General features: G+C 36.1%; 1 protein-coding gene across 13 annotated transcripts in view; it reads right to left on the minus strand.

The window, feature by feature from the left end:
- Positions 1-4,138: 4,138 nt before the first annotated feature.
- The window catches only part of PPM1B (protein phosphatase, Mg2+/Mn2+ dependent 1B), a 65,247-nt gene continuing 47,945 nt past the window's right edge, over positions 4,139-21,440 (minus strand). For 6 of the 13 annotated variants that reach the window (XM_072856786.1, XM_072856785.1, XM_072856783.1 and 3 more), the window contains 3 exons: positions 18,069-18,180; positions 13,933-13,990; positions 6,323-7,898 (listed from right to left, as the gene is read on the minus strand). In XM_072856786.1, the coding sequence (XP_072712887.1) occupies positions 7,593-7,898; positions 13,933-13,990; positions 18,069-18,180 (476 nt within the window). In that variant the 3' untranslated portion in view covers positions 6,323-7,592. Of the gene's footprint in view, positions 6,005-6,211; positions 7,899-13,932; positions 13,991-18,068; positions 18,181-21,440 lie in introns of those variants that run through there. The other 7 variants (XM_072856790.1, XM_072856789.1, XM_072856791.1 and 4 more) reach the window with 6 other exon arrangements.

Here is a 21,440-nt window from a genome sequence, read left to right on the forward strand (position 1 = left end):
CCAGTTTCTCCTAAGAAGAATAAATTAAATACTGTAGATTATTTGTCCAAGATTAAGCAGACATCCACCTTTTTGCATGCAAGTAACCTGCCAAAACAAAACCAATATTCACAGAATGAATTTGATGGGGATGGTGTTAAAGAGTTTCCTTACAAAAATATTGGGAAATAACTTTTCATTAATGCAATCAGACTTTAATATGTACGCATTTACTTCAAAGTTTCCAACTAACTTCTAAATGTAGGATATTTACTAAACTAAATGTTCACCCTCCCCAAAAAAGTAGCTAAAATTAATCAGAGTAGAGAAGCATTAGAAAAGTGTGTTTTCACCTGTTTCTCTTCTAGCACATTTTTTAAAAAGACAATTCAGATTTTTCAAGGAGAAATTAATATTCTTGCAAGGAATATAACATACCCCAACATTTTTGGGTATGGTGAAAGGTGAAGAAAGCATCGCCTGCAGCGAGTACCAGACTTTCCATTTTGAATTTAATGAATCCACTGAATTGCGTGGGCTCTTCAGGTGCCATATCTCACATTAAGTATCTCCCAAAACATTTTTGGGTATGTTATATTCCTTGGGTACCCTTCCTAAGTTCTGGACACTAACTCCTGAAAGTAATGCTCTATCTCACAAGACATGGAATTTTCATTCTATGAATTTCTGTCCAATTTCTTTCACTTAAGCTTTGCAGCTGTTTCAAAGTGATAAAAGCAGATCCCATTTGGTCATTTTCTGACATAACTTTGCATAGAAGTTCTCTGAAAAATACTTATCTGAAAACATCCCATAACTACCCAACAGAATCCAGAAACCACCTGAAAAAGGCCATAAAAATCAGTATTTCTAGATTTACAGACCAGATGAACTTCCAAGATCGTCATGAAGGCACTCATGAATTGGATTGTTTCCCACTTCTTAAAGGTCAAAGGCAGGGTCTTCACAACACCAAACATTATTACAACATAGCCTCAACATTAAAACTTTCCCACAACTCACCTTAAAATCAAAAAGTCTGAGAAAGCAGAAAACCAGGCTAAGTAATTTCCAAAACAGACTTGACACAACAGGTAAGAAAATTATTTCCAAGAACACTGTTTCAATTAATTGCCACAAGTCTTCAGAATGCATCTTCCTACTACACAATGTTTTTCTTCCTTTATTAGCAAGGGCAACTACTTTCACAGAAAGATTACCAAACTGATGGAGAATAGCAGTGGCTTTTTGTTTGGTTTTCCCCCCCCATAGAAGCTCATTCCCATGACCTGAATCCTTATCAGTCTTTGATAAGCTTTAAAAGCGGGTGCTGAGGCAATCATTAGCTGATGTTAATTCCCAATGGCTAATCGCAGCAACAACACAGCAAAGCTTTCTCTGTTGGAAATTCCTAGTCAAGCTGCATACGGACAAATAAGGACAGCCAAGGACAGAAGCTGGAAGTACTCATCAATGGAGAAGGAAGTTCTCAATAATTCACATCAGTCTTTAAATCCAGGCATCGCAGCAAAAGAGAGCTTTAAGAAGGCTTTTGAAGAAGGAAAAATAAGGTATTTGGGGGAACATGACCTTTCAGATGTAAAAAGAGCAAAGCACAGCAGCACTGGTTAAGCATGTAACAAAGTGAATGATGGAAATGAGAGATGACCTCAAGCAGCGAGCTAAACACAAAAAGGAGGCGCAGTCATGCTAAAATGCAAAAGCTACTTGTCTTTTGATCAACAGAGAAGCAGCTAGGTAGGACTATAAGACGGTACAAGCAAAGCATAGCTAAGTCAGATCTATACAGCAACAGTCCAAATAAACACGAGCAGGACAAGATCAGATTGGCACACGGAGAAAGGGGTTACAAACACGCATGAGACCCCAGGTGGAGTTTCAACTGCATAAACTGCATACTTACCTGGATGATACTGCAAAAGTTCGGCGACTTTGGGTACTTTCTTGGGGCTTTGTCAAATTGCCTTCATCTCCGAAAGCATCCCATGCAGTTGCTCACCTGCACCAGTGGAGCTACCTCCCTCTGACTTAAGTTTTATTTTAGAGCTAAAAAACAGCTATAAAGAGCTAAAAGCAACATGCCTTCAGTAGACAATCCTTAAATCTAAAATTTGCTTTTTAGCCCAACAAAACCCCAAATAGTTGATAGATTAAAAACTGTGGCTTTTTTTGCCCGAATAGACCTGATACCTAATGTTAGGCAGCGTTGTTTTTTGCTTCATGTCCCAGAAATAAAAATTGTGCCCACTAAAGCTTGGTTCAATGCTGTAACTAACCTAGAGCTCCTATTGATTTTGATTTCCACTATGAACCTTTAAAGCACCAAAGAAAAATGACTGGTTTTCTGGGGCTAATTTTAGTTTTTGTTTAAGATTTAAGCCAGTGATTGTGGCTGACAGGATAAGAAAGCTCACAGATGAAGTGGCTGATGTAACACCGCCTTATACATGATACCAAGAAGCTACCTAGCCACTAATAGCTAGCCTGGGACATGTTAAGAGAATTGACATCTTACATATTTCGAGTGTACAGTTTGGGGTTTTTTGGGTTTTTTTTTTTTTTTTTAATCCTTCACCTAAATAGCATCATCAGCATTAGTTCACATACAGGGCATGGAAAGTATGGATATTTTGGCCAAGTCCTGCAAAGGTTTGCATGCAGGCTCAAATAAGCACATGACAACCCAGTCCATTAAGAGGAGACTTTCATTGTAGTTAACCTCTCATACAAGCCTTCTGAGAAAGTCAGGATGACACCACTTATATTTGCATCCATTTCTTTATTCCCTATTCCATTTAACATGTTAATGAGGATCAGTTAAAACAAATCTTTATTTTGCTCAAGATTATCAGAGAGCAGACTTGAGAACTGACACAGACCACTTTGTCCCTATTACAGGAGAAGTCATAAAATATTAAGAGAAGAAAAGAATCAAGCTGAATTTGACATGTCAGAAAGACCTGAGGTGGAAGAGACACTCCCCACTCTCAGCATTCTACAGAAGTACCTTTATGTTAGGTGCTGGGTGGCAATATAATTAAGAGAACATAATTTTAAAACAAATATTAAAATTGACAAGTTATGGCAAATACATGAACAAGTTTTATCAAACATTCAGACTTCTCACACTACAAAGTCAAAAAGCGTAGGTTTTTTTTCCAGGCTGCTGAAATCTGAACAGTGTTTTGATTAAACTGAAAATATGATTAGAATCTGGAACCTACTGGATGCATGAATGGAAAGTAGTGCTAGTTTAGAGGGGAAAAAAAAGAGGCCTTGATTTACATTTTCTTGTAGCTGTGCAAGCTCTGGTCCTCCTCTTTGAAAAACCTATGTGCACGCTTCACTTCTAAACAATAAAAGCATAAAGCCTTTTATTTCAGGGAGACTATCCACATGATGTAAAAAACCTACAAATATAAGTGTTCATAGGACTGGAGCCTATGGAGTACAAGAACTCTTACCAGTGGAACAAGGTATTAAAATTGCAGTTCATGAGGAAAGCATGCAGGGGCTATGCTGTACAAGCAGATCCAACAAAAAAGTTCAAATAACTTACAGACTTATAGACTCAAAAATCTACAGGTTGTTCATAAATACACCCATTCCACAGTAGCACTAAGTGTTCAGACAGGTTATTACCATGCAGTATCAATAACATGGAGGATTTCATTCTCCTTTCCCACCCAGTTAAACAACTTCATTAATAAGTTTAAAAAAAACCCCAAACAGTAGAAGTTTTAACATGAGAGCATTAACATTAGAAAAATTTCTATCCAAAACACTGTACAAAAGTAAAACTTTATAGGTCTAACCTCAGATCTTTACGAAACTTGAAGAAATGCGTTGACTAAAAAGTCAAGTCTAATCTGAATGTTTAGACTTTAAATGAATGCTCTCCTGTAGCTGGAATAAGACTCATTCCAGCTGAACTTGGGATGGATTTTCCCTAGGAGCTCTAAATGTTGTTTGTACTCTTCTGTCTCCCACAGAGAAGCCCACTTTGAGACTCCTGGCTTATTGTTACAAAAAGTCACATTCGCTATAGAACAAACACAAATCCATCATTAAGAGACACCTCATAAATCCTATTTGGTCATCTTTTATATATAGAACACTTGCATCTTCTTGATAAATCCTTCTCAATAAAATATAAAGCATATCACACTGTTTTAGCAATCCTTTATTGAAGATAACAAGTTGGTTATGTTCACTGTATTGTATGAAACATCACAATATCATACTGGGAAGGTACTATCAGTACAGGGTTGGACCAGAGCGGACAGTCTGAACAATAAACCATTTTGCATTCTTCATTCCCTATCTTTTAACAACCCCAAAAAAACCAGTAAAGGGACAAATACCTGTTAACATCATCATTTAGAACACTTTAACTTACAAGGCTAAAATCTAATGAATAAATAAAATATACTGTGGCAATAATCCTCTCTAGACCAAAAAAAAAAAAAAAATCAGATACACAGTGAATCAAAATGATTGGGAAAGCTGGCCTTTGGCACCAGTATGAAAGAGCGTGTGGTTTTTACAGACTCACCATGGGGATAAAGTTACAGAAAAATACCATGAATTCCATTTCACACAAAACCAGTTGATGACTGTCATTAGCTTAAAACTACACACAAGGGCAATTACATCCTCGCTGAAACACAGTTTAAACAAATAGGAAAATGTTTACAAGGCATCCACAGCATGTAAATCATGTACAGATGGATACATTCATTGTTTCCCCTCCCCAATAGCTTTTATTTTAGATAAATACTTTACTCTTCCCCATTTTCAGCATTTACTGGACTCATTACATGCACAACTCAAAGAAGTCAGAAAAAAAGTCAAGGTTATTGCAAAAATAGAATTAAACTAAGAATCTTCAAGTACCTTACATGACAGCCACTCTGTACCATGCCCATTGCTTATAAAATGAAAGGTCATTGAACCCATGAAAATATCTCTAATATTTTCTTAATTTAAAATAGATAATTTTAAGTGTATTTATAGTAATCTCAGTGATAATTTGAACTTTGAAAATAATGCAAACAATTAAAAATTATACCCATATTACACAAGACTTCTGTCTGTATCTTAAGCTGAAAAAAATCAAAAAACTATAGAAAACCACATATAGAACAAAAAAATAATCACAATTTACATTATAATAAAGGCAAATTTTCAGCATTTTTTAAAAAAACCTGCAGCTGTGAGAGATGTCAAAGCAAGTCACTACTAACTATAAATTCATCAGTTTGGTTTTAAAAGATTTTCTCTAGCAAGAGTTTAAGGGTGTGTTGTACACATGCGTAAAATTCTTACTGTTTTTAGATGCCTAGAATCTTCATATATTATTGCCAAATACACTTATCTTCAAGCAAGCAGTAGGCAACATATCACAATTTGGACACCGCAGGGAAACCTAACGGTCTGGTAATACAGGTAAAACTGGAAAATTAAAAAAAAAAAACCCAACCAAAAAACACATCTGATAGCGTATTGCCCAATTGAAATTACTTCCAAGCCACAGAGCTGCAAAGCCTTCCAACTCGGTAGAGTGAAATAAGTAACATCTCAAACAATTACTCGTACTCTCTCACGCTTGTGTGTTGCACATTTCATTTAGCCATAGTGTATCTTCAGAGTACACCTACAATCCCATGCACCTCAGGTACATATACCGATCTGCTGAGAGAATCATTCCTTCCTTCCTTCTTAGGGCCAAAGTTCATTACAGATGTAATCAGTATGCCTGAGGCTGGTAAAAATACTGTAGTACAGGCAATGCTAAGAGTGGCAATATCAGAAAACACAAAAATGAACAAATGATGGAAAATTCTAATATCTTTCTGCCCATTTCACAAAATGTTGGAAATCCACCAGAATTTTTCCCTTGTATTGAAGAAAACAGATTTAAAAGTTTTTTTCCCCCTTTCAGAATCAAAAGCATTTTAGCAGATTTGTAAGGCTACCACGGATCTTCTAGATCTCCAGCACCCTACAGGAAAAGAAGAGGAGAAACATTACTACTCACCAATACAAATGAAAACATTTTGTTGCACTTTGGATTTAAGTGGCATAATTAAGTAGAATACTAGCATAAGACAGATGACATTTTCCTTCCCCCCCCCCCCACTTTTTGCCCACTTCCACACACATACATTCTCTGTTCCTCAACTTCACGAGGGAATTCACTTTTATAAAACATGAACCTAGTAAAGCTATAAGCATAAAGACTTAAATTTAAATATTGTCTAAAATTGTACTAAATCAGAGCTAGCAATAGTTACTACATCTATGGACTACAAAAAAAAAAAAATAATCTATAAAATACTAAGGAACTCTTCCGGTATTCCTGGAATGCAAGAAAGTCCCGCAGGCTCTTTTGCATTAAGGCAGTGAAATTTGTACCTATTTTGAACAATGATACTTTTGTGCAAGTGTTACATTATGAACTGCCCACTGACACAAGAATTCCAGGTTTAACTTATTAGCAGCTTAGTTACCACCACTGTAAATTCCCAGTATTATCACTGATCTACCCAAAAGCATGTACATACATGTGTTGTACACCAAAAGACACAGAAAAGATTTGGCAGAAGGTAAACTTAGGTAGAATAGCCAGTTTATTCATTTATATGGCTGATGTTTAACTTGAGCCTGAGACATGTTGCCCAAATAGAGGATTATGATGAATATGCCAAACCCAAAATTACTCAAATATTTGTAGAAACAAATGAAATCATGAGTTAATATCAGAAGCTATGAAAAGTTTCAAGTCATGTCAAAATGATAGCATTTCAAAGAAAGTTTATTACTTGCTTAAAAGAGTCAATATGCATACAGATATTATTCCACAGCATATTCTTTATTTTCACTTAAACACAAATTCTTAGAACATGACACTAGGTAACTAAATCTAAGTACATTTTCATTTCTGGATATATGTTATGCTACAACCTGGGAAGTAATAATACAGTCATCTAGAAAACAGATATTTATGATGCACAGTGGATACAATCTAAATTGGAAAAAATCAAACATATTTCATGAAGAATAAGTGACAACCTAAAACATAAGAGCTTTTGTAATTTAGTTGTAATATAAACTATACACAATTCAAATACAAACATGCAGTATATGATGCTGGGGGAAAAAAAAGACTGAAGAATTTGTATAATTCAATTAATTTGCACAAAAGATACAATTAAGATATGAATTACTTTACAATTAGCAAACATATACCATCAAAATTATTATTTAAGAATGTACTTAACAGAAGAAGTTTTAAAATTTAATTTTGCATTAGCACATTAGATTCCTACTGTTGGTGTCAGAGGATTTTAAAAAAATCAAAATCTCAAATGGGAAGTTAACTGCTCAAGTTAACACAACATAAGATGCAATTACTATAATATACCATAGTAGTTGAACTTCTAAGTAAAAGAGAGCTTTGTATAAACAATCTGTACAAATAACTAAAGTAAAAACAAACAGACTTCTAGGATAGATGTGACAAATGTTGAGATATAAACAATGGAAAATGCGCCAAGTGAAGCGAAGTGTTAAATCCACTATGTAAAACATTATGTCTGTTTATCACTCATCTCATTCATCCCTGTATCTTCATTTGAGCTCTGTATTTCAGCAGGGTGATTCCCAGATTCTGTGTGGGTGTCTGGTACGGGGTCACTGGGTCCAGCATGAGTATCTGAAGTAGATGCTGCCGCTGATTCAGCAGTGCACTCTTCTCCCTGCATCTTAGCTAGCCTGTAACTAGTCAGCATCTCTTCCAGGAGGTGGCGGTAGTTCCCCCTATGATTAATTCTCATTTGCCTGAGCGCTTCCACCAATTTTCCCTGTGTTCCACTTTCCTCGGCTTCGCCAGGGTCCTTTTTTTTAAGATTCAAGACCCCAAAGAAATCAGGAGTTAAACTAGGATATTTTCTAACGACATTTAAAAAACAAAAACAAAAAAACCCCTACAGTTTTTCTGACTGAGAAAACATCAGCTTTGCTCTATTTGAATCTAAAACACCTTATTAGCAACATACATCTTAGAACAATATCAGCCATGTTTGTTTATTTTATACAACATAATAATTTAAGAAATGATACCTATTACAACAGCGTTTTTAATAATTTCAATTTATTTTGAGCCAGATGGTGTCAACATGGTACCTCCTCCCAATTAACTCCATCTTGGTTCAAATCGTATTTTGACTAATACAGCCGATATTCCCCACAACTGTGGTCAGTTGTTAGTGAAAAATTTGAAAACATAAGTTTCTTTAGCCATCAGGTGAATATTTTAAATTGTGAATTTCTGCACAGCCAATAGCAACACAATCCTGTGAAAACCTTACTAAAGAGCATAGATAACTCTACTGCTAGCAGTTTAACTGAAGCATCACATCAAAATAAATGCTCAAAGTGTTTTAGAAAACAATCCCTCTACATTAAAGACTGATTTTTGCATGCATGATGCTGCCATGAAAGAAACGCGCAGCTACCTATCAGCACCGGGAGTGGTGGTGTTTGAGCAACGCAAGACACTATTTTTGGCAGATGTGCGTATTGGCTAGAAAAATTAACAGGTGGAACAGTTATTCAAAGTAAAATCTAGCAACCTACAGCACAAAACCTGAGTCATAAGCACTGATTAAGGAATGGAGGTCTCCTCTGCAAACAACCTATTCGGCTACAAGCCTTCCATTGAAAAAAAAATGGGGTTTTTTTGTTGGTTTTATTTTTGCAATAGACTTGCGCATCTATTACAGTGCTGAGACTGATACTAGATATTTTAACTTTGAAGTGCTAAAGCAGTACTGTTGCTTTAAGGGAACAGTACCTTTTAAATTATTAATATCTAGCAAGTTATCAAGATACAGACAAATGGAACTGTATCTCTGGAAGCTGGCAGATTTTGCAATACATCAGAGGCAAAATCCAGACTGCCTTTTTCTCATGCTGACCTCATTTTATTGTCAACTAGTCCAAAAGCTTCATAAACGGCAAGTATTGCAGTCACTCATTTACAAGCTTAATAGCAGCATTAAGACAATATCTTGGGTTCAGTAGGATTTTGGATGCTGTAATGTTCCTGGAAGAGAAGCCTCAAGACTGATTAGCACAGTCTAAGTTTAAAAGGGGACAATTTTACCACAAAAATGAATGTTACTGCATATAATGCTGTCCCTCTAAGCTTAATTTGTTGCATAAATAGAGACATACTTCCACTGTGGTTTGCGGGTCTTAGTTTGAGATGTTTTGACTCCCATGTACTGGCATTTTCATGTTCAGATAGCTCTTCAAGAGCGCAGTGAGAAGCAAGTTAAAGGAGGTAGTTTTAAGGGATGAAGTGGGACTGTTTTAATGCCTCATAAGCACAAAGTCACTGAAAACTCAGGGCATCAAGATGAGGCTACAGATGTATTTATTATGTTTTGGAGAAAAAAATCCTTATGTTTTGAAAAAAAAAATTTCTTATGGTTTGAAAAAATAAAACCCACTATTTATGTATTTATCTAGCTAATATTAAAGAAGGCAGCATAACTGAAGAATTCCAGTTTTTTAAAGTTCAGAGAACATCTAAATTCCGTATTTCCTTCAACCCATCGGTTTTGCTCTGAGGTTGACATCAGCAAACATACACCGTGAGTCTCCACATTTCACAATATTCAGATCTTTAAAAATTCTTTTGGCAGTTTGAAGTGAATACTTTTGCTTCCATGCAACACTGAAGAGTAAAAGCAATAAGCAATGTAATAGCAGCTCTGAGACTCCTAAATAATTCAAATGCTAGTAGGAATCAAAGTAACAGTACTGTTAGTGTTTGATATTCAAACTCGCATCCTGCTTTGCTTTGCACCCTGTTTGATGGTGGGCTATTTTGTGCTCCCCTCATCTCCCTCAGTGCTAGCAGACAAGAAACCCCACAAACAGTAGGACAGAAACCCCCTCTTTTATATACTATACACTATCTGTACACTATAACGCAGATTTCTCTCTAATGATGTGTGGTTAGAACAGGTCCCTGAAAACTAAGATTATTGTGCAAGTTAGCATTTGTCTTCCTTCATGTTCTAATTCAACTTAGTGCTACTGACCATAAAAACAAGAATAAATTTGTTAGCTACGTTTAACATGAGCATTCACAATTTTTAGACAAGTTCTGCTCTGTTAAATTTTGCATATAAAAAGGGCCACTACATATTAGGGACAGGATTTACAGTGTTTAAGGGTGTAAGAATTTTGTCCATTTACATTTTTTAAATTATCTGTAGCAGCCCTTAATGACATATGATTTGATTTAGCAAACTGCCAGAGTATAGTATTAGTAAAAGCAAGAGAGAAACACGATTGGTTTCAAACAAGATACTCAAACACGGCTTTAAACAAATGCTACTGAAGCTATTAACAGAGCCACTGCAATTTTAACTTGTTCCTTGTGTTTAAGGATACATATGCACCCAAGTAGCCTAATTTGATAGTAGCCTCCTAGTCTCAGGAACACATTAAAAAAATTGGTCAAAGAAGTAGAGCCATTAGAGAAAGAGTAATATTTAACAAGTTAACTAGAACACCTACTCAGTGGTATTGTAACATTACAGTGGTAACAATTATTCAGCTATGAAGAAGTTCTTTTAAATTCCCTTTAAAGATCTGAAAGCACCAAGCCGCAATACATAACAGATTTCTGTGATTTCACTCGCACTTGTAAAGGCACAAGCCACCGTGTTTATAGGAGAAGTCCCTCTGCTGAAACACTGGCAAAGTTGCTCTGTGAGCCCAATGCAGGCCTCTCTCCAGCCCTGGATTTACAAAATACTTATACTCTGCTGAGACACCTAAAAGAAAAACAACTTATGACTGCAACACCCTGAAGCCACACTAGTGATCTCTGAATACTGCTGTAGTAAGGATTCTTTCGCTCCTCAGTCTCTCACTCTACACATCATCTCCTTATTTAGGCTATATGCTAAAGATTCTCAGAAAATGCACATGTGAAGAATTAGAAGAAGTTACTTACAATCACTAGCTTGGATGACAAAAAAATTTTAAGCACAACACTAACCGAAATCTTTACAGTGCTGAATAAAAACAAAGCTAATCTAGAAAAAGACACCACCTTGGTTTTAATTTATATACTTTCTAAGAACTAATTTGCAAAGCTACTATGGTCTAGTTCACAGTAACTCAAAGTAACTAGTTTAAATTGTTCAACACTAAAAAGTGTAGTCTTTAGAAGGATGTCATTCTTAATTGCAAAAGTTAATCTGGTTGGTTTGGGTGGTTGTTTCTGTGGGATTTGTGGGTTTTGGTGGTTTTTAAAACTTTTACTCATGTGCATTAATATTTTAGCAATAATTACATTATTATTTTGTGAACGTAAAAAAATAGTTCTAGACTTAAAATCATCAGATGAAGATGACTGCCACAGGCAGACTTTCCAGTTAGTAACAGCAGTATTCTGCACTATGCCCACACTCTAACACACACATCTACACTGTTAACTACACATGGGGAAAGATTCTCAAGTGCAAGTCAGTGCACCTTCCTGCTCTGCAGACTCAGCATCTGTGTCTGGAGCTCATAATTTTTAGTATGAAAATCCGCTCTTGCTTAAGGGGCATTATTAGTTAGATTTTGGTCTCACTTGGAAATGTCATCATTGGGAGGTACTGTATATTTCCTTCCTACCTTTGCTTCCTGTTTAAATGCAAGATGTGTAGCAACATTATCACTGTGTAGACATTGTGGAGAGTCTGATGTTGAGTAACTGAACAGCTTCCTTCCCTCTTACTCCCCACCCCCCGTGCACTAGAGAATTCACTTCAAAAGACTAAGAGATCACCACATATATACCTGGAACAGAGTAAGACTAGCAAGGAAGTCATGTTTTCATCACCTCAGAGATGAGGCCCACTAAATTCATCCATTTCAAGGATAGTAAGATAACAATTCCTACTTGCTGGGAAAGTGCAAACGGGAATTGCATCCTTTACCCAGTGGCACATCCTCCTCTCAAACTGCTCTGGGTCAGAATCACTTAGGATGGAAAGAAGAAAAGGTACTGACTGGCAAGTGACATCTTACCACAAGATCAAACTAAAATTTAATCCAGTGTATTTGAAACACATAATCCAAATCATTATTGAGATTTGCACTAAATACCAACAGAAGGTAAAGTTTACAAAGTAGACTGGAGTGTACTGCTCACATTTCATATTATAGAAGCCAAATTAAAAGGACTCGAAACAACTATCCAGGGATTTTAAAGGCAATAAAGATCAAAGCTATTAATGGTAGTAAGGGTTAAAGCTGTATTCTTTTATGAGTAATTTGGATTATGTAAAAAAATTTCCTGAAAACAGCCAATACACAAAAAGATGCTGTACTGTAAGTTAGGACTTTCAGCAAGCTTGCATGGCTACTGCAAAGTAAATTTGGACTTAGAAAAGATGCATCATAAATGCAACTATGGCATATGATATTTCTAGAAAGTCACCATTAGATAATTTTTTTTCCTTAAAAAAACCAACCAACTTACAAAACCTATGCCGTAATCTTCAAATAAACCACTTTCACCAACAACTTTACCCCAAAAGCAGGAACAAAATTATGGCTAAATATGAAAAATAGTAGCAGGCTGATAGAGGTGCAGAGTTTCCTGAAGGACAAAAGAAGCTGAAAAGAGGAAAATTTTGTCTAGCTTGTTTTGGGGTACTGTTGCACAAATTGTTGAAAGTTAAATGAAAAATAAATACTCTATCACTTTTGAACTAAAAAAAAAAAGGAGAGATTTCTTCTCCATTTGTACTCCAACCGAGTAGTGGCCCCTTCCATCTACACAAGCTTTCTAACTTAAGAGAATAACCAAATATAGGTAGCCAAGAGAAGATGACAGTGGGGAAAAAACCACAATAATAATTGTGGTGAGACTGTATATTCACAATCTCAAGGCGCACAATTGGTCATTTCAAAGTATTTAAAATAAAAGTTGACATCTCCCCAACTCCATTCATTGTAATGACTACCTGACTGAGGACCTTGTAGCCATCTCAGAAGAGAAAAAAATATGACGAAGGATTTACTAAAAGATGAATGGTACCTTCACAGATTAGTTCACATAAACTGTACAGGAAATTACAACATGTGTACAAGCAGTGATGTTTTTCATCAGTTCTTCAGTTTTCCAAAGATTTTTTTTAAAAACAAATTTAACCACAAATGATATGAACAGCAGTTGTTACTCTTTATACTAATATCAAGAACCATCTAATAATCAGGTTTAAAGTTACAGTAAACCATATTTCAACACACTATTTAAAATTCAACTTATTAGGAACTGGACAGAAGAATATAAGCCATTTTAGAAATCAAAACTGAAGTAAACTAAAATCACTTTACACTTTCCTTAGACCACTGCACATGGGATATTTAAAGATAGTGTAAACTCTAAAAAAGCAGTCAATATTACTCTCGTTATCTTTCATATTCAGTGTACCAAGGTCTTTCACACTTAAGACGACAATAGGAAGTGTGTTTGCCCCCGCTTCTACTAGACTTCTGGACAGCAGACATAATAGCTAGTTAAGTAATGAATATGCTGACCGTAATTTTTGACAATAATAAACTATAATTTAGAAAAACCATTGTTGCCTCACAGGTTTGACTGAAAAAGCAGTAGCCAATTAAATGTTTCAAAAGTCCTTCAGAATTGGGTGTCAATTTGCTGTCTTTTTGAGGATGAAGTTCTGTATCAGATCCATCCAAAACAAGGTCAAAATGAACTGTATGCTACAATACATATTTTGTGTTTATAATACTTTATTGGCAGTAACGTACACTTTTGCTTAATGCATGACACTACTTTGATGTTCTCATTAACAAAGAGGTGTAGCAATCAAAATGGGAACTTACCCCCTCATTCTCTCTGTGTGGATTCAGCCTACTATACACAGCTTCAATAATATTACGCCTAAAAAGAGAAGTTTTAAAAAAATTAAGCACAACAAAGGATTTCAAAACATTGAGAACTTATAAAGTTTGAGCACAGTAATAATTTCAAAGTGTTTAAGATGTTTTGCCTTTAACCTGCCTCTTAAAAAGATGAAGACCACTCTCAGTGTCTTTACTCACTTTCAATATGATGTTTGGGGATTTAGCAGTAAGTCAGGATTTGTAAAGACTAAGCGAGGCAAAACTTTTTCTTACCTTACCGTCCCCAGGGTCTACGCCTTTACATCTTTAGAAGTTCCAGCTGCATAGTCAGATTTTGCCAAGAGTAACATTTTAATCTGTATTTTGCTTATTATAACAAAATTCTTCAAGTTCGCTGGTTTTCTTGCCTTATTTCTAGATGTGGAACTTGAAGACAGTTGGGGTTTTCCCTATTTTTATTACATATACACAGGTTACTACTTGCCTACGAACTTTTGAAGTGTGGTACCCAGAGTATGCAACCTCTGAGACATGTTGTCTAGTGTCTATTCACACTGTAGAAATTAAAACCCAAATGCCACTAGCTAGACCTTTTTCTGGCAGTGCCATATAAGGCCACACCTTCACAGGCAGGCAAAATAAGCATAAAAAGCTTCTCAAAAAATAAAACCCAAAGTATAAATAGACTTCTGAGAGGAAAAAGGTTATGTCCCTACATCTTCAAATAACAGTGAGAACTCAGAAACATTTAGACAAGTATAATAAATATGATAAAAGTTACTGACAGCTTCCACAAAGAAGAACAGCTACTTGAACTAAGACTCTCAAGTCTGGAAGTGGCCAAGATCTATAAAAATGATGTCTTAGAGAATGTGGATAAGCACTGACTGTTGACTCTTCCAAACAAAGAGCACAAGGGCATCAAATGAAAACAGCAGCAAATATCTCAAAAATACACAGTGGTGGCTCTTGATGCAACAGAACTTTCTGCCCCAGAATACTGAGGATGCTAAAAGTTTGATGAGGCTCCTTCTGAACATATTTAACTCCATGGAAGAGAAATTCTCAGTCACTAAGTACATAAACTACCTCAAGATCAGGAAGCACCTCAGCTGTAAGAAGCTGAAAACCAAAATAATAATGATAGGGGAAGTATTTTACATATTTTCCTGGTTTTGTATTCTTCCCTAGGCATCTACTTTCAGCTATCCTGTGGACAGGATACAGACTAAAACAATCCTTGGTCTGATCTAGTATGAAGAGGTTCTTATGTTCACACCATGAAAGCAAAAACACATTCAAAACAGAAGAGTTTGGTTTTTGAATGGAATGTTGCAAGTATGTCAACTTCTGAGACAAAGCAATAAATCAGGTAATCTCAATATCTAGTGTCCAGCATCAGAATATATTTTTCCAGTCATGATCCAGCATTTAAAACAGTACCTACTAAAATACTCAGAATGCTGAGAGATTGTTTGCAGACCAGTGAACACAAGGGACGATGCATCAAATCTCAGGATGTTCACCAACCTACAACACTGAAAAAACATCATGCTATCATGTGTTCAGAGGCAATATACATCAATGATGAACTCAGTATTTATCTAGACACACCCCACCAAGACAAGCAAAGGCAGGCACAATAGATACACCTGACAACTTGAAGCCTCAAGACATTGGTGTATATGCAATTTGTGCTTGTTCACACACGAAGGTTTTGGGCTGTGTCTGAATGAGCTCCAGGAAAGAAGTTCAGAATTAAATTGATAGTGGCACTTTCAAAAATTATGTCCGATATGAAAAGTCCACCAAAGAACACAACTTCCCCAAGGGCACATCAGTTAAAGTCAATGCTTCAAGAATTCTGGAAGGGTTGCATGGCTGAGCTAGCATGGGATCCATCAGCACTGATGGAAGATTTTCCTAGAGAAAAGAAACTGAATCTTTATGCAGATGATACAGGAAAGGGTTCTCTCCATTTAGTTCCACGTTTAGTGATGGTGGAATGGCACAATTCTGACTAAATGCCTGTACTACGGAGAGCAATGGTACCTCACACCAATGCAACAGAAAACAGACAGTCCAAGCAAGGCTGCCATAGAAGCAGCAGACAGCCATTGCAGAGGGTTTAAATCAGACTTAAAACTCAAGCCTTTGGGAATTTTCCTATCTTTGCAATTCACTTCTTCTTTGAACAGCATATTTCTCTGTACTTTCCTTTGAAGGGAAAATACAGAAGCAAGATGTTGAGTGGAAGTACTAATGCCCAAGTGACAAGGTGGCTCAGAACTTTTGTTTTCTTCAGCAACAAGTGACCATTCTTTCGACAGCACTTGAAGTTACGGGGGATCCAAGTCAAGCCAGAAGCCAGTCTTTGAAGAGTAAGATTTTAAAGGATAAAATGCCACCATCAAGTGACCACAGCAGAGCTGACACCTTTAGATCTCCTGTCTCAAAGAATAGGCCAGTACGGGCTTCTACACAAGTGAGATGCTTGAAGGAAATATACAATGCCAACAGAAGTGGAGCTACTTCAGAGGTTCCTAAGGTTTGCAAACATAGTCTAGTCAAGGTAACATTGCATTGTGTTTCTCCAGCTCAGACATACTGAAAACCACAAGCAACTATAACTGGTGCTAAAACCAAGGGTGTCAGCCACAGACAAGCTCGTTCTGCAATCTGTTTGAGCCAGGTCTTGGAGTTCAAACAGAAGGACAAAGTGTGAATTCTTCATGTCCTGGTAACATCACAGGATAAGGATCTCAAGACAAAGAACATTCTCGTTAGGACAAAAGTTTTAAGTTACATGGTACGTGGTTTTGGGGTTTGTAGTCATACTTTTTCAAAACTTCCATTCAGGAGCTCAATCCTGCAAGTAAAGTTAACTTAATACATCACTGCCTGTCTTCGTCCTAAGTTTGAAGGCCAAGAAAAAGTTACTCAATACTGTATGATATTCCCTTAAAAGAAGCTGCAGGTACACCTCCTGAAGTCAGTTTTCTGTAACACAGGACTTTAAAAGTCAAAAATGCAGAGAAAGGCAACAAAAAGCAAATTCTGAAGCTAAGCACATTAAAAATGTAACCTGGGCCACAACAAATTAGAATAGAATTTATATGCAAAGGTTCCAGAATAATGAAGCAGTACATGATGCAGTTATTAAAGAGCAAAACAACAAAACAGACCAACTCATTCAGCAGTTGGAAGGCACTAAGAAGAATAGGCACACCACAACTTCTCTGAATGCCTGGAATGCACACAAGGGGAGAAAAAGGCCCAGAACATACAAGTACTTTCAAGGCTAGAAAAAAAATAATCATGGCAAACAGTGCTCATTAATAAGTACATGCAATGAAAATAGATGTATACACAAATGCTCAGGGGACAGGACTTCATATTTTGAAAAATACAAAGATTCCAGAAGCAACATGATCTATGCCAGGGAGCAATAATGGGTCCCACTGTTTGGGGAATTCTAGATTAACAATTGTTTATGCAATCCTAAATTCTGTTCATTAAAATCCTTAAATTATAGGTTGTTAGAACACCACCGCTAGCCTCTCCAGAAAACCAATGTCATTTCTGAATGTTTATTTCAATTAAGTTTTAAAATGCATATCCTAGTTCAATATACTTGCTTATCTAACATTCAGTTTAAGACTAAACAAAGAGAAACAATTTTCTTATGAGAATGTTTGCTGAGCAAACAAGCATTGACCCAAACTTATAAGGGACACTAGGTGGTGGAGGGAACATGACATCAGGAAAATTGAGCTGGGATTTTGATATTCTGGTTACACTATTGATAGTTCTTAACAAACGTAAAGCAGTAAAAAGCCAAGAATAAATATTTTTTAAAATGGCCATATGGCAATAGTAAACTAGTATGTTATGTACCAGAATATGATCAATCTGTTTTCTCTTACAGTTCTGGAATGGGAACGGTGACACAAATGTTTATGTAGCGCAAAAGGTAAACTAACTTAAAATATAAAACCCAACTTTTTTCTTTAATTTGAGTATAGCTATTACAATAAGAAAGCTTTAAAACATTTAAATAAAAGTATTTGTTTCAGTGAACTAAACAGTTTAAGAAATTCCAGAACTTTACTCACTTGCCAGCTAAACCACCTCCTGGTGGTAAATTAGGGATATTCTCCGCAGTTAAAATACGAATAACGTGAGCAAGATCAGGCATTCCTTCTTCACCCGATTTTTCCATAATTTCTAATTTAAAAACAGAAGAAGTCTTTAGATTACTGAATTAATACCACCCATTCCTTAAGACACTAAAATACAAGATACTACCACTTTTTAACAGAGACATTATGAAAAAGTTACATGTAACCAGGAAAACATTCTTTACATTTTAGGTAAACAGTCTTTGCATGGTGGAACAGAGCTATTCAAATCCATAGCCTGCCTTTCCAATATGCTTCTAGCCATTCTCTCTTGAGAAACTCAGAAGCAGACTGTGAACTGGACGAAACATCCTGGAGACAGCAGCCCGTTCTCTTTCAAAATGAAGGCAGCTGGGAGTCTGTTTCAGTTACCTTTCCATTGCATTGCAACACATACTCAGAAGTTATGTGCCATAAAGCCAATGCTTCCCAGGAATTCAGTCATATTTCATTGTGAGTAACACCCTGAATTCTCAAAGGCCTGAATCTCCAGTGCATAAACACCAGGACCATCATGCAATAGAGAGGCATATATAATGGCCCATTATCACTCAAGTGGCCAAAACAGAATACAGAACTGATGACAAATAATTAATAATACAGTATTCCACTTTCAAAGCAGAAGTATCACACAAGTCCAGTGCTAGTAAGTTCTTCTGCCTTGGAAAAGAACCACCTAAACTGAAGTAAATCTTCACATGTTCTTATTCATCAAAGTTGCTGTAAGGCAAATGTGTAATAGGTGGGTATACATTCACATAGGCATAACGCTACCAGCTTCCAGTCATCAGCCTCTAGTCATTCAACTACAACCATGGCAGAAAAAGGTTCACTAAGTTATCTACAAATTGTAGTTGTATGCATGTGTCACATATTTTTAAGAAAGACTTTTTTTTCTGAAAATCAACTAAATTAAGGAATGGAGTGCCATTTCCTGCAGACATTGTTCTAGATAAAAATCCTTTATTTGAACCACAAAACAAAAGAATTAAGAAGAATGAATCCTCTCAAATATCATCCTAAAAAAACCTTCAGTCAGTCTGCTATCCAAAGATAAACAAATCACTTAAATTTTTTACAATCAATTGATTATATTCTGGATGCCTGATTTGGAGCCTGCAACTAAAGCCAGAAGCAGCTACAATCTGAGTTTCTGAAGTTAGTAGAAAAGCACATGACTTACCTACTTTAAACACTGCATCCCAAGTTTCCTGGTATTTAAACCTTTCTTGATGTCTATCGCCTATCTAGAAAGCAAGTGGTATGCAGGCTTCTCTCAGGACTACTAAAAACAGTGAGTACCTTGCAAGCACTTTGTTCTCTATCAGGGAGATCTGTATGAAAGCTCCCCAAAAGCAATTCTACTTTTAGAATAGTTTTACTACCCTGCAACAAATAAGGCACTATGTTTCTAAGCCCCAATTTTAAGTCAGCACCATACAATCTCTGCAATGAATAAGCTAGGTATACTACTACTAGAAGTGATTAAACATTCTTCCATGAAACTTTATGTATATTATCATACATCCATCCATTAAGAATGAATCATGGCCAGCAAAGGAAATGAGCTGAATACGTATGCTTGAATCTTAGGATTTTGATCACTTCTTCCATACACATTCATACAAATCAGCCACAAGTCCCCTTATACGTTGCACCCTTTCGTGCAGTTCTACCTAGTTAGAAGTAGACTGTACCACTATAATTTTGCTGAGTCACATCGATAGGAAACGTGTCTTATGCATATACTGCTTTTTATACCAAGAGCACATCTGGTTCTGTACATACTAAAAGTAGACAAATAGCAAGAATTACTAAGAAGAAAGGCTACAGAAGTAAGCAATTACTAAATATTAATGCAAGCATAAGATTTTTATATCTTCTTAAAAAGGAATTAAAGCAATCACAACTAAGGATTGCTGTATATTTCTTGGTACTGGAAACTTTTACTTTATACTGTATAACAACTTCTCGGGGAGCGCTGAACTGAACCACGAGCATCTTCTCCCCATTTCTAGAAGGTGCAAAATCAGGAATTCTGCTGGAACTGACCATCTGCTTTTTCTTTTCCTGATATTGGGGTGAATAATTTCATCCAGAACATGTCCCCTCTCTCAAAAAAAAAAAAAAGCTTCCTAATAGAAAATCCGAGAGTAAAGCACACGACCAAGCATGACCTTTTTTCATTACACATCAGTTAGCAGATACACACTGTGGATTTGTTTGACAAAAGCCACTAGAGAAAGAAACCAGATGTTTTCAGAAACAGATTTATAGGCATTTACAAGGTTGTCACCTTCATCTCTATGATGTTAAGAATAACCTTGCAATTAAATTTTATTCCCTGAATGTGCAAAACACGATTGCAGAAACTTTTACATCTGCATTGCTAGCATAATTCAGACACTTAAAGAATTATTTCCTGATATTATCATATATGCAAATCCATGAAAGTCCACTACAAAGTCTGCTACTTTACTCCTAAAACACACTAAAAGCCTAACAATTAACTCAGAGCATTTTGAAAATTCAGACAAAATTTTATTTCAATTTTATGTAATGCAAGTCCCCAACCAGACAGCGTTACAAGTTTTCTATGTTCCAGCATCTCCTTTGATTTCCAGCTATAAGATTATGACAAATGAGTTTTATACACAGTATATATTCCACATATGTAAAACACACCATCCAACTCATTGTATTAACTGAGTATTCATCTACTATTAAGACTGTTTAAGCCTACATAGAACACATGCACCTATTTATGATTTGGGGGGTTAGTGGGTTTTTGTTGTTGTTTTTAAAAAACTGCATGTCTAATACACCCTTTCAAATAAACTGAAACATATCAGAGAATTGAATTGACTTCTGTGCCTAGTTTTCTCTTCCTGTGACCAAACTTCAGATCTCTAAAAAACAGAGAAAAACAGAGAACACAAAGTAGCATTTGAAAGTGGCAGTAAGAAAAGACTGACCTAGCATAACTTAACTACTGTCCAACACCTGCATTACTTTGGAAATTAACCAATTAAGTGACTCAAAACGTATATTTGTTTTGTTCACAGAAGCTTCTGTTCACAGAAGCACGGCTGTGCTCACCATCATAAATGACTCAATCACAAGCTACTGACTACAACCTCATAAATATTTCAGAATATTCTTGAATGGGCAGCTTTGGAATGCAGTTATACACATTCTGTCAACCTGAAGACCCAAACTAGCAAAAGAGCTTTGGCATACAGTTCTTCCACTAGAAATCTCTGTAAACAATCACTTACTGAGTTTGGTTTTTTTAATAACTCTGTT

Source organism: Ciconia boyciana, chromosome 3 (assembly GCF_034638445.1).
Source record: "Ciconia boyciana chromosome 3, ASM3463844v1, whole genome shotgun sequence".
Classification (NCBI taxonomy): domain Eukaryota; kingdom Metazoa; phylum Chordata; class Aves; order Ciconiiformes; family Ciconiidae; genus Ciconia; species Ciconia boyciana.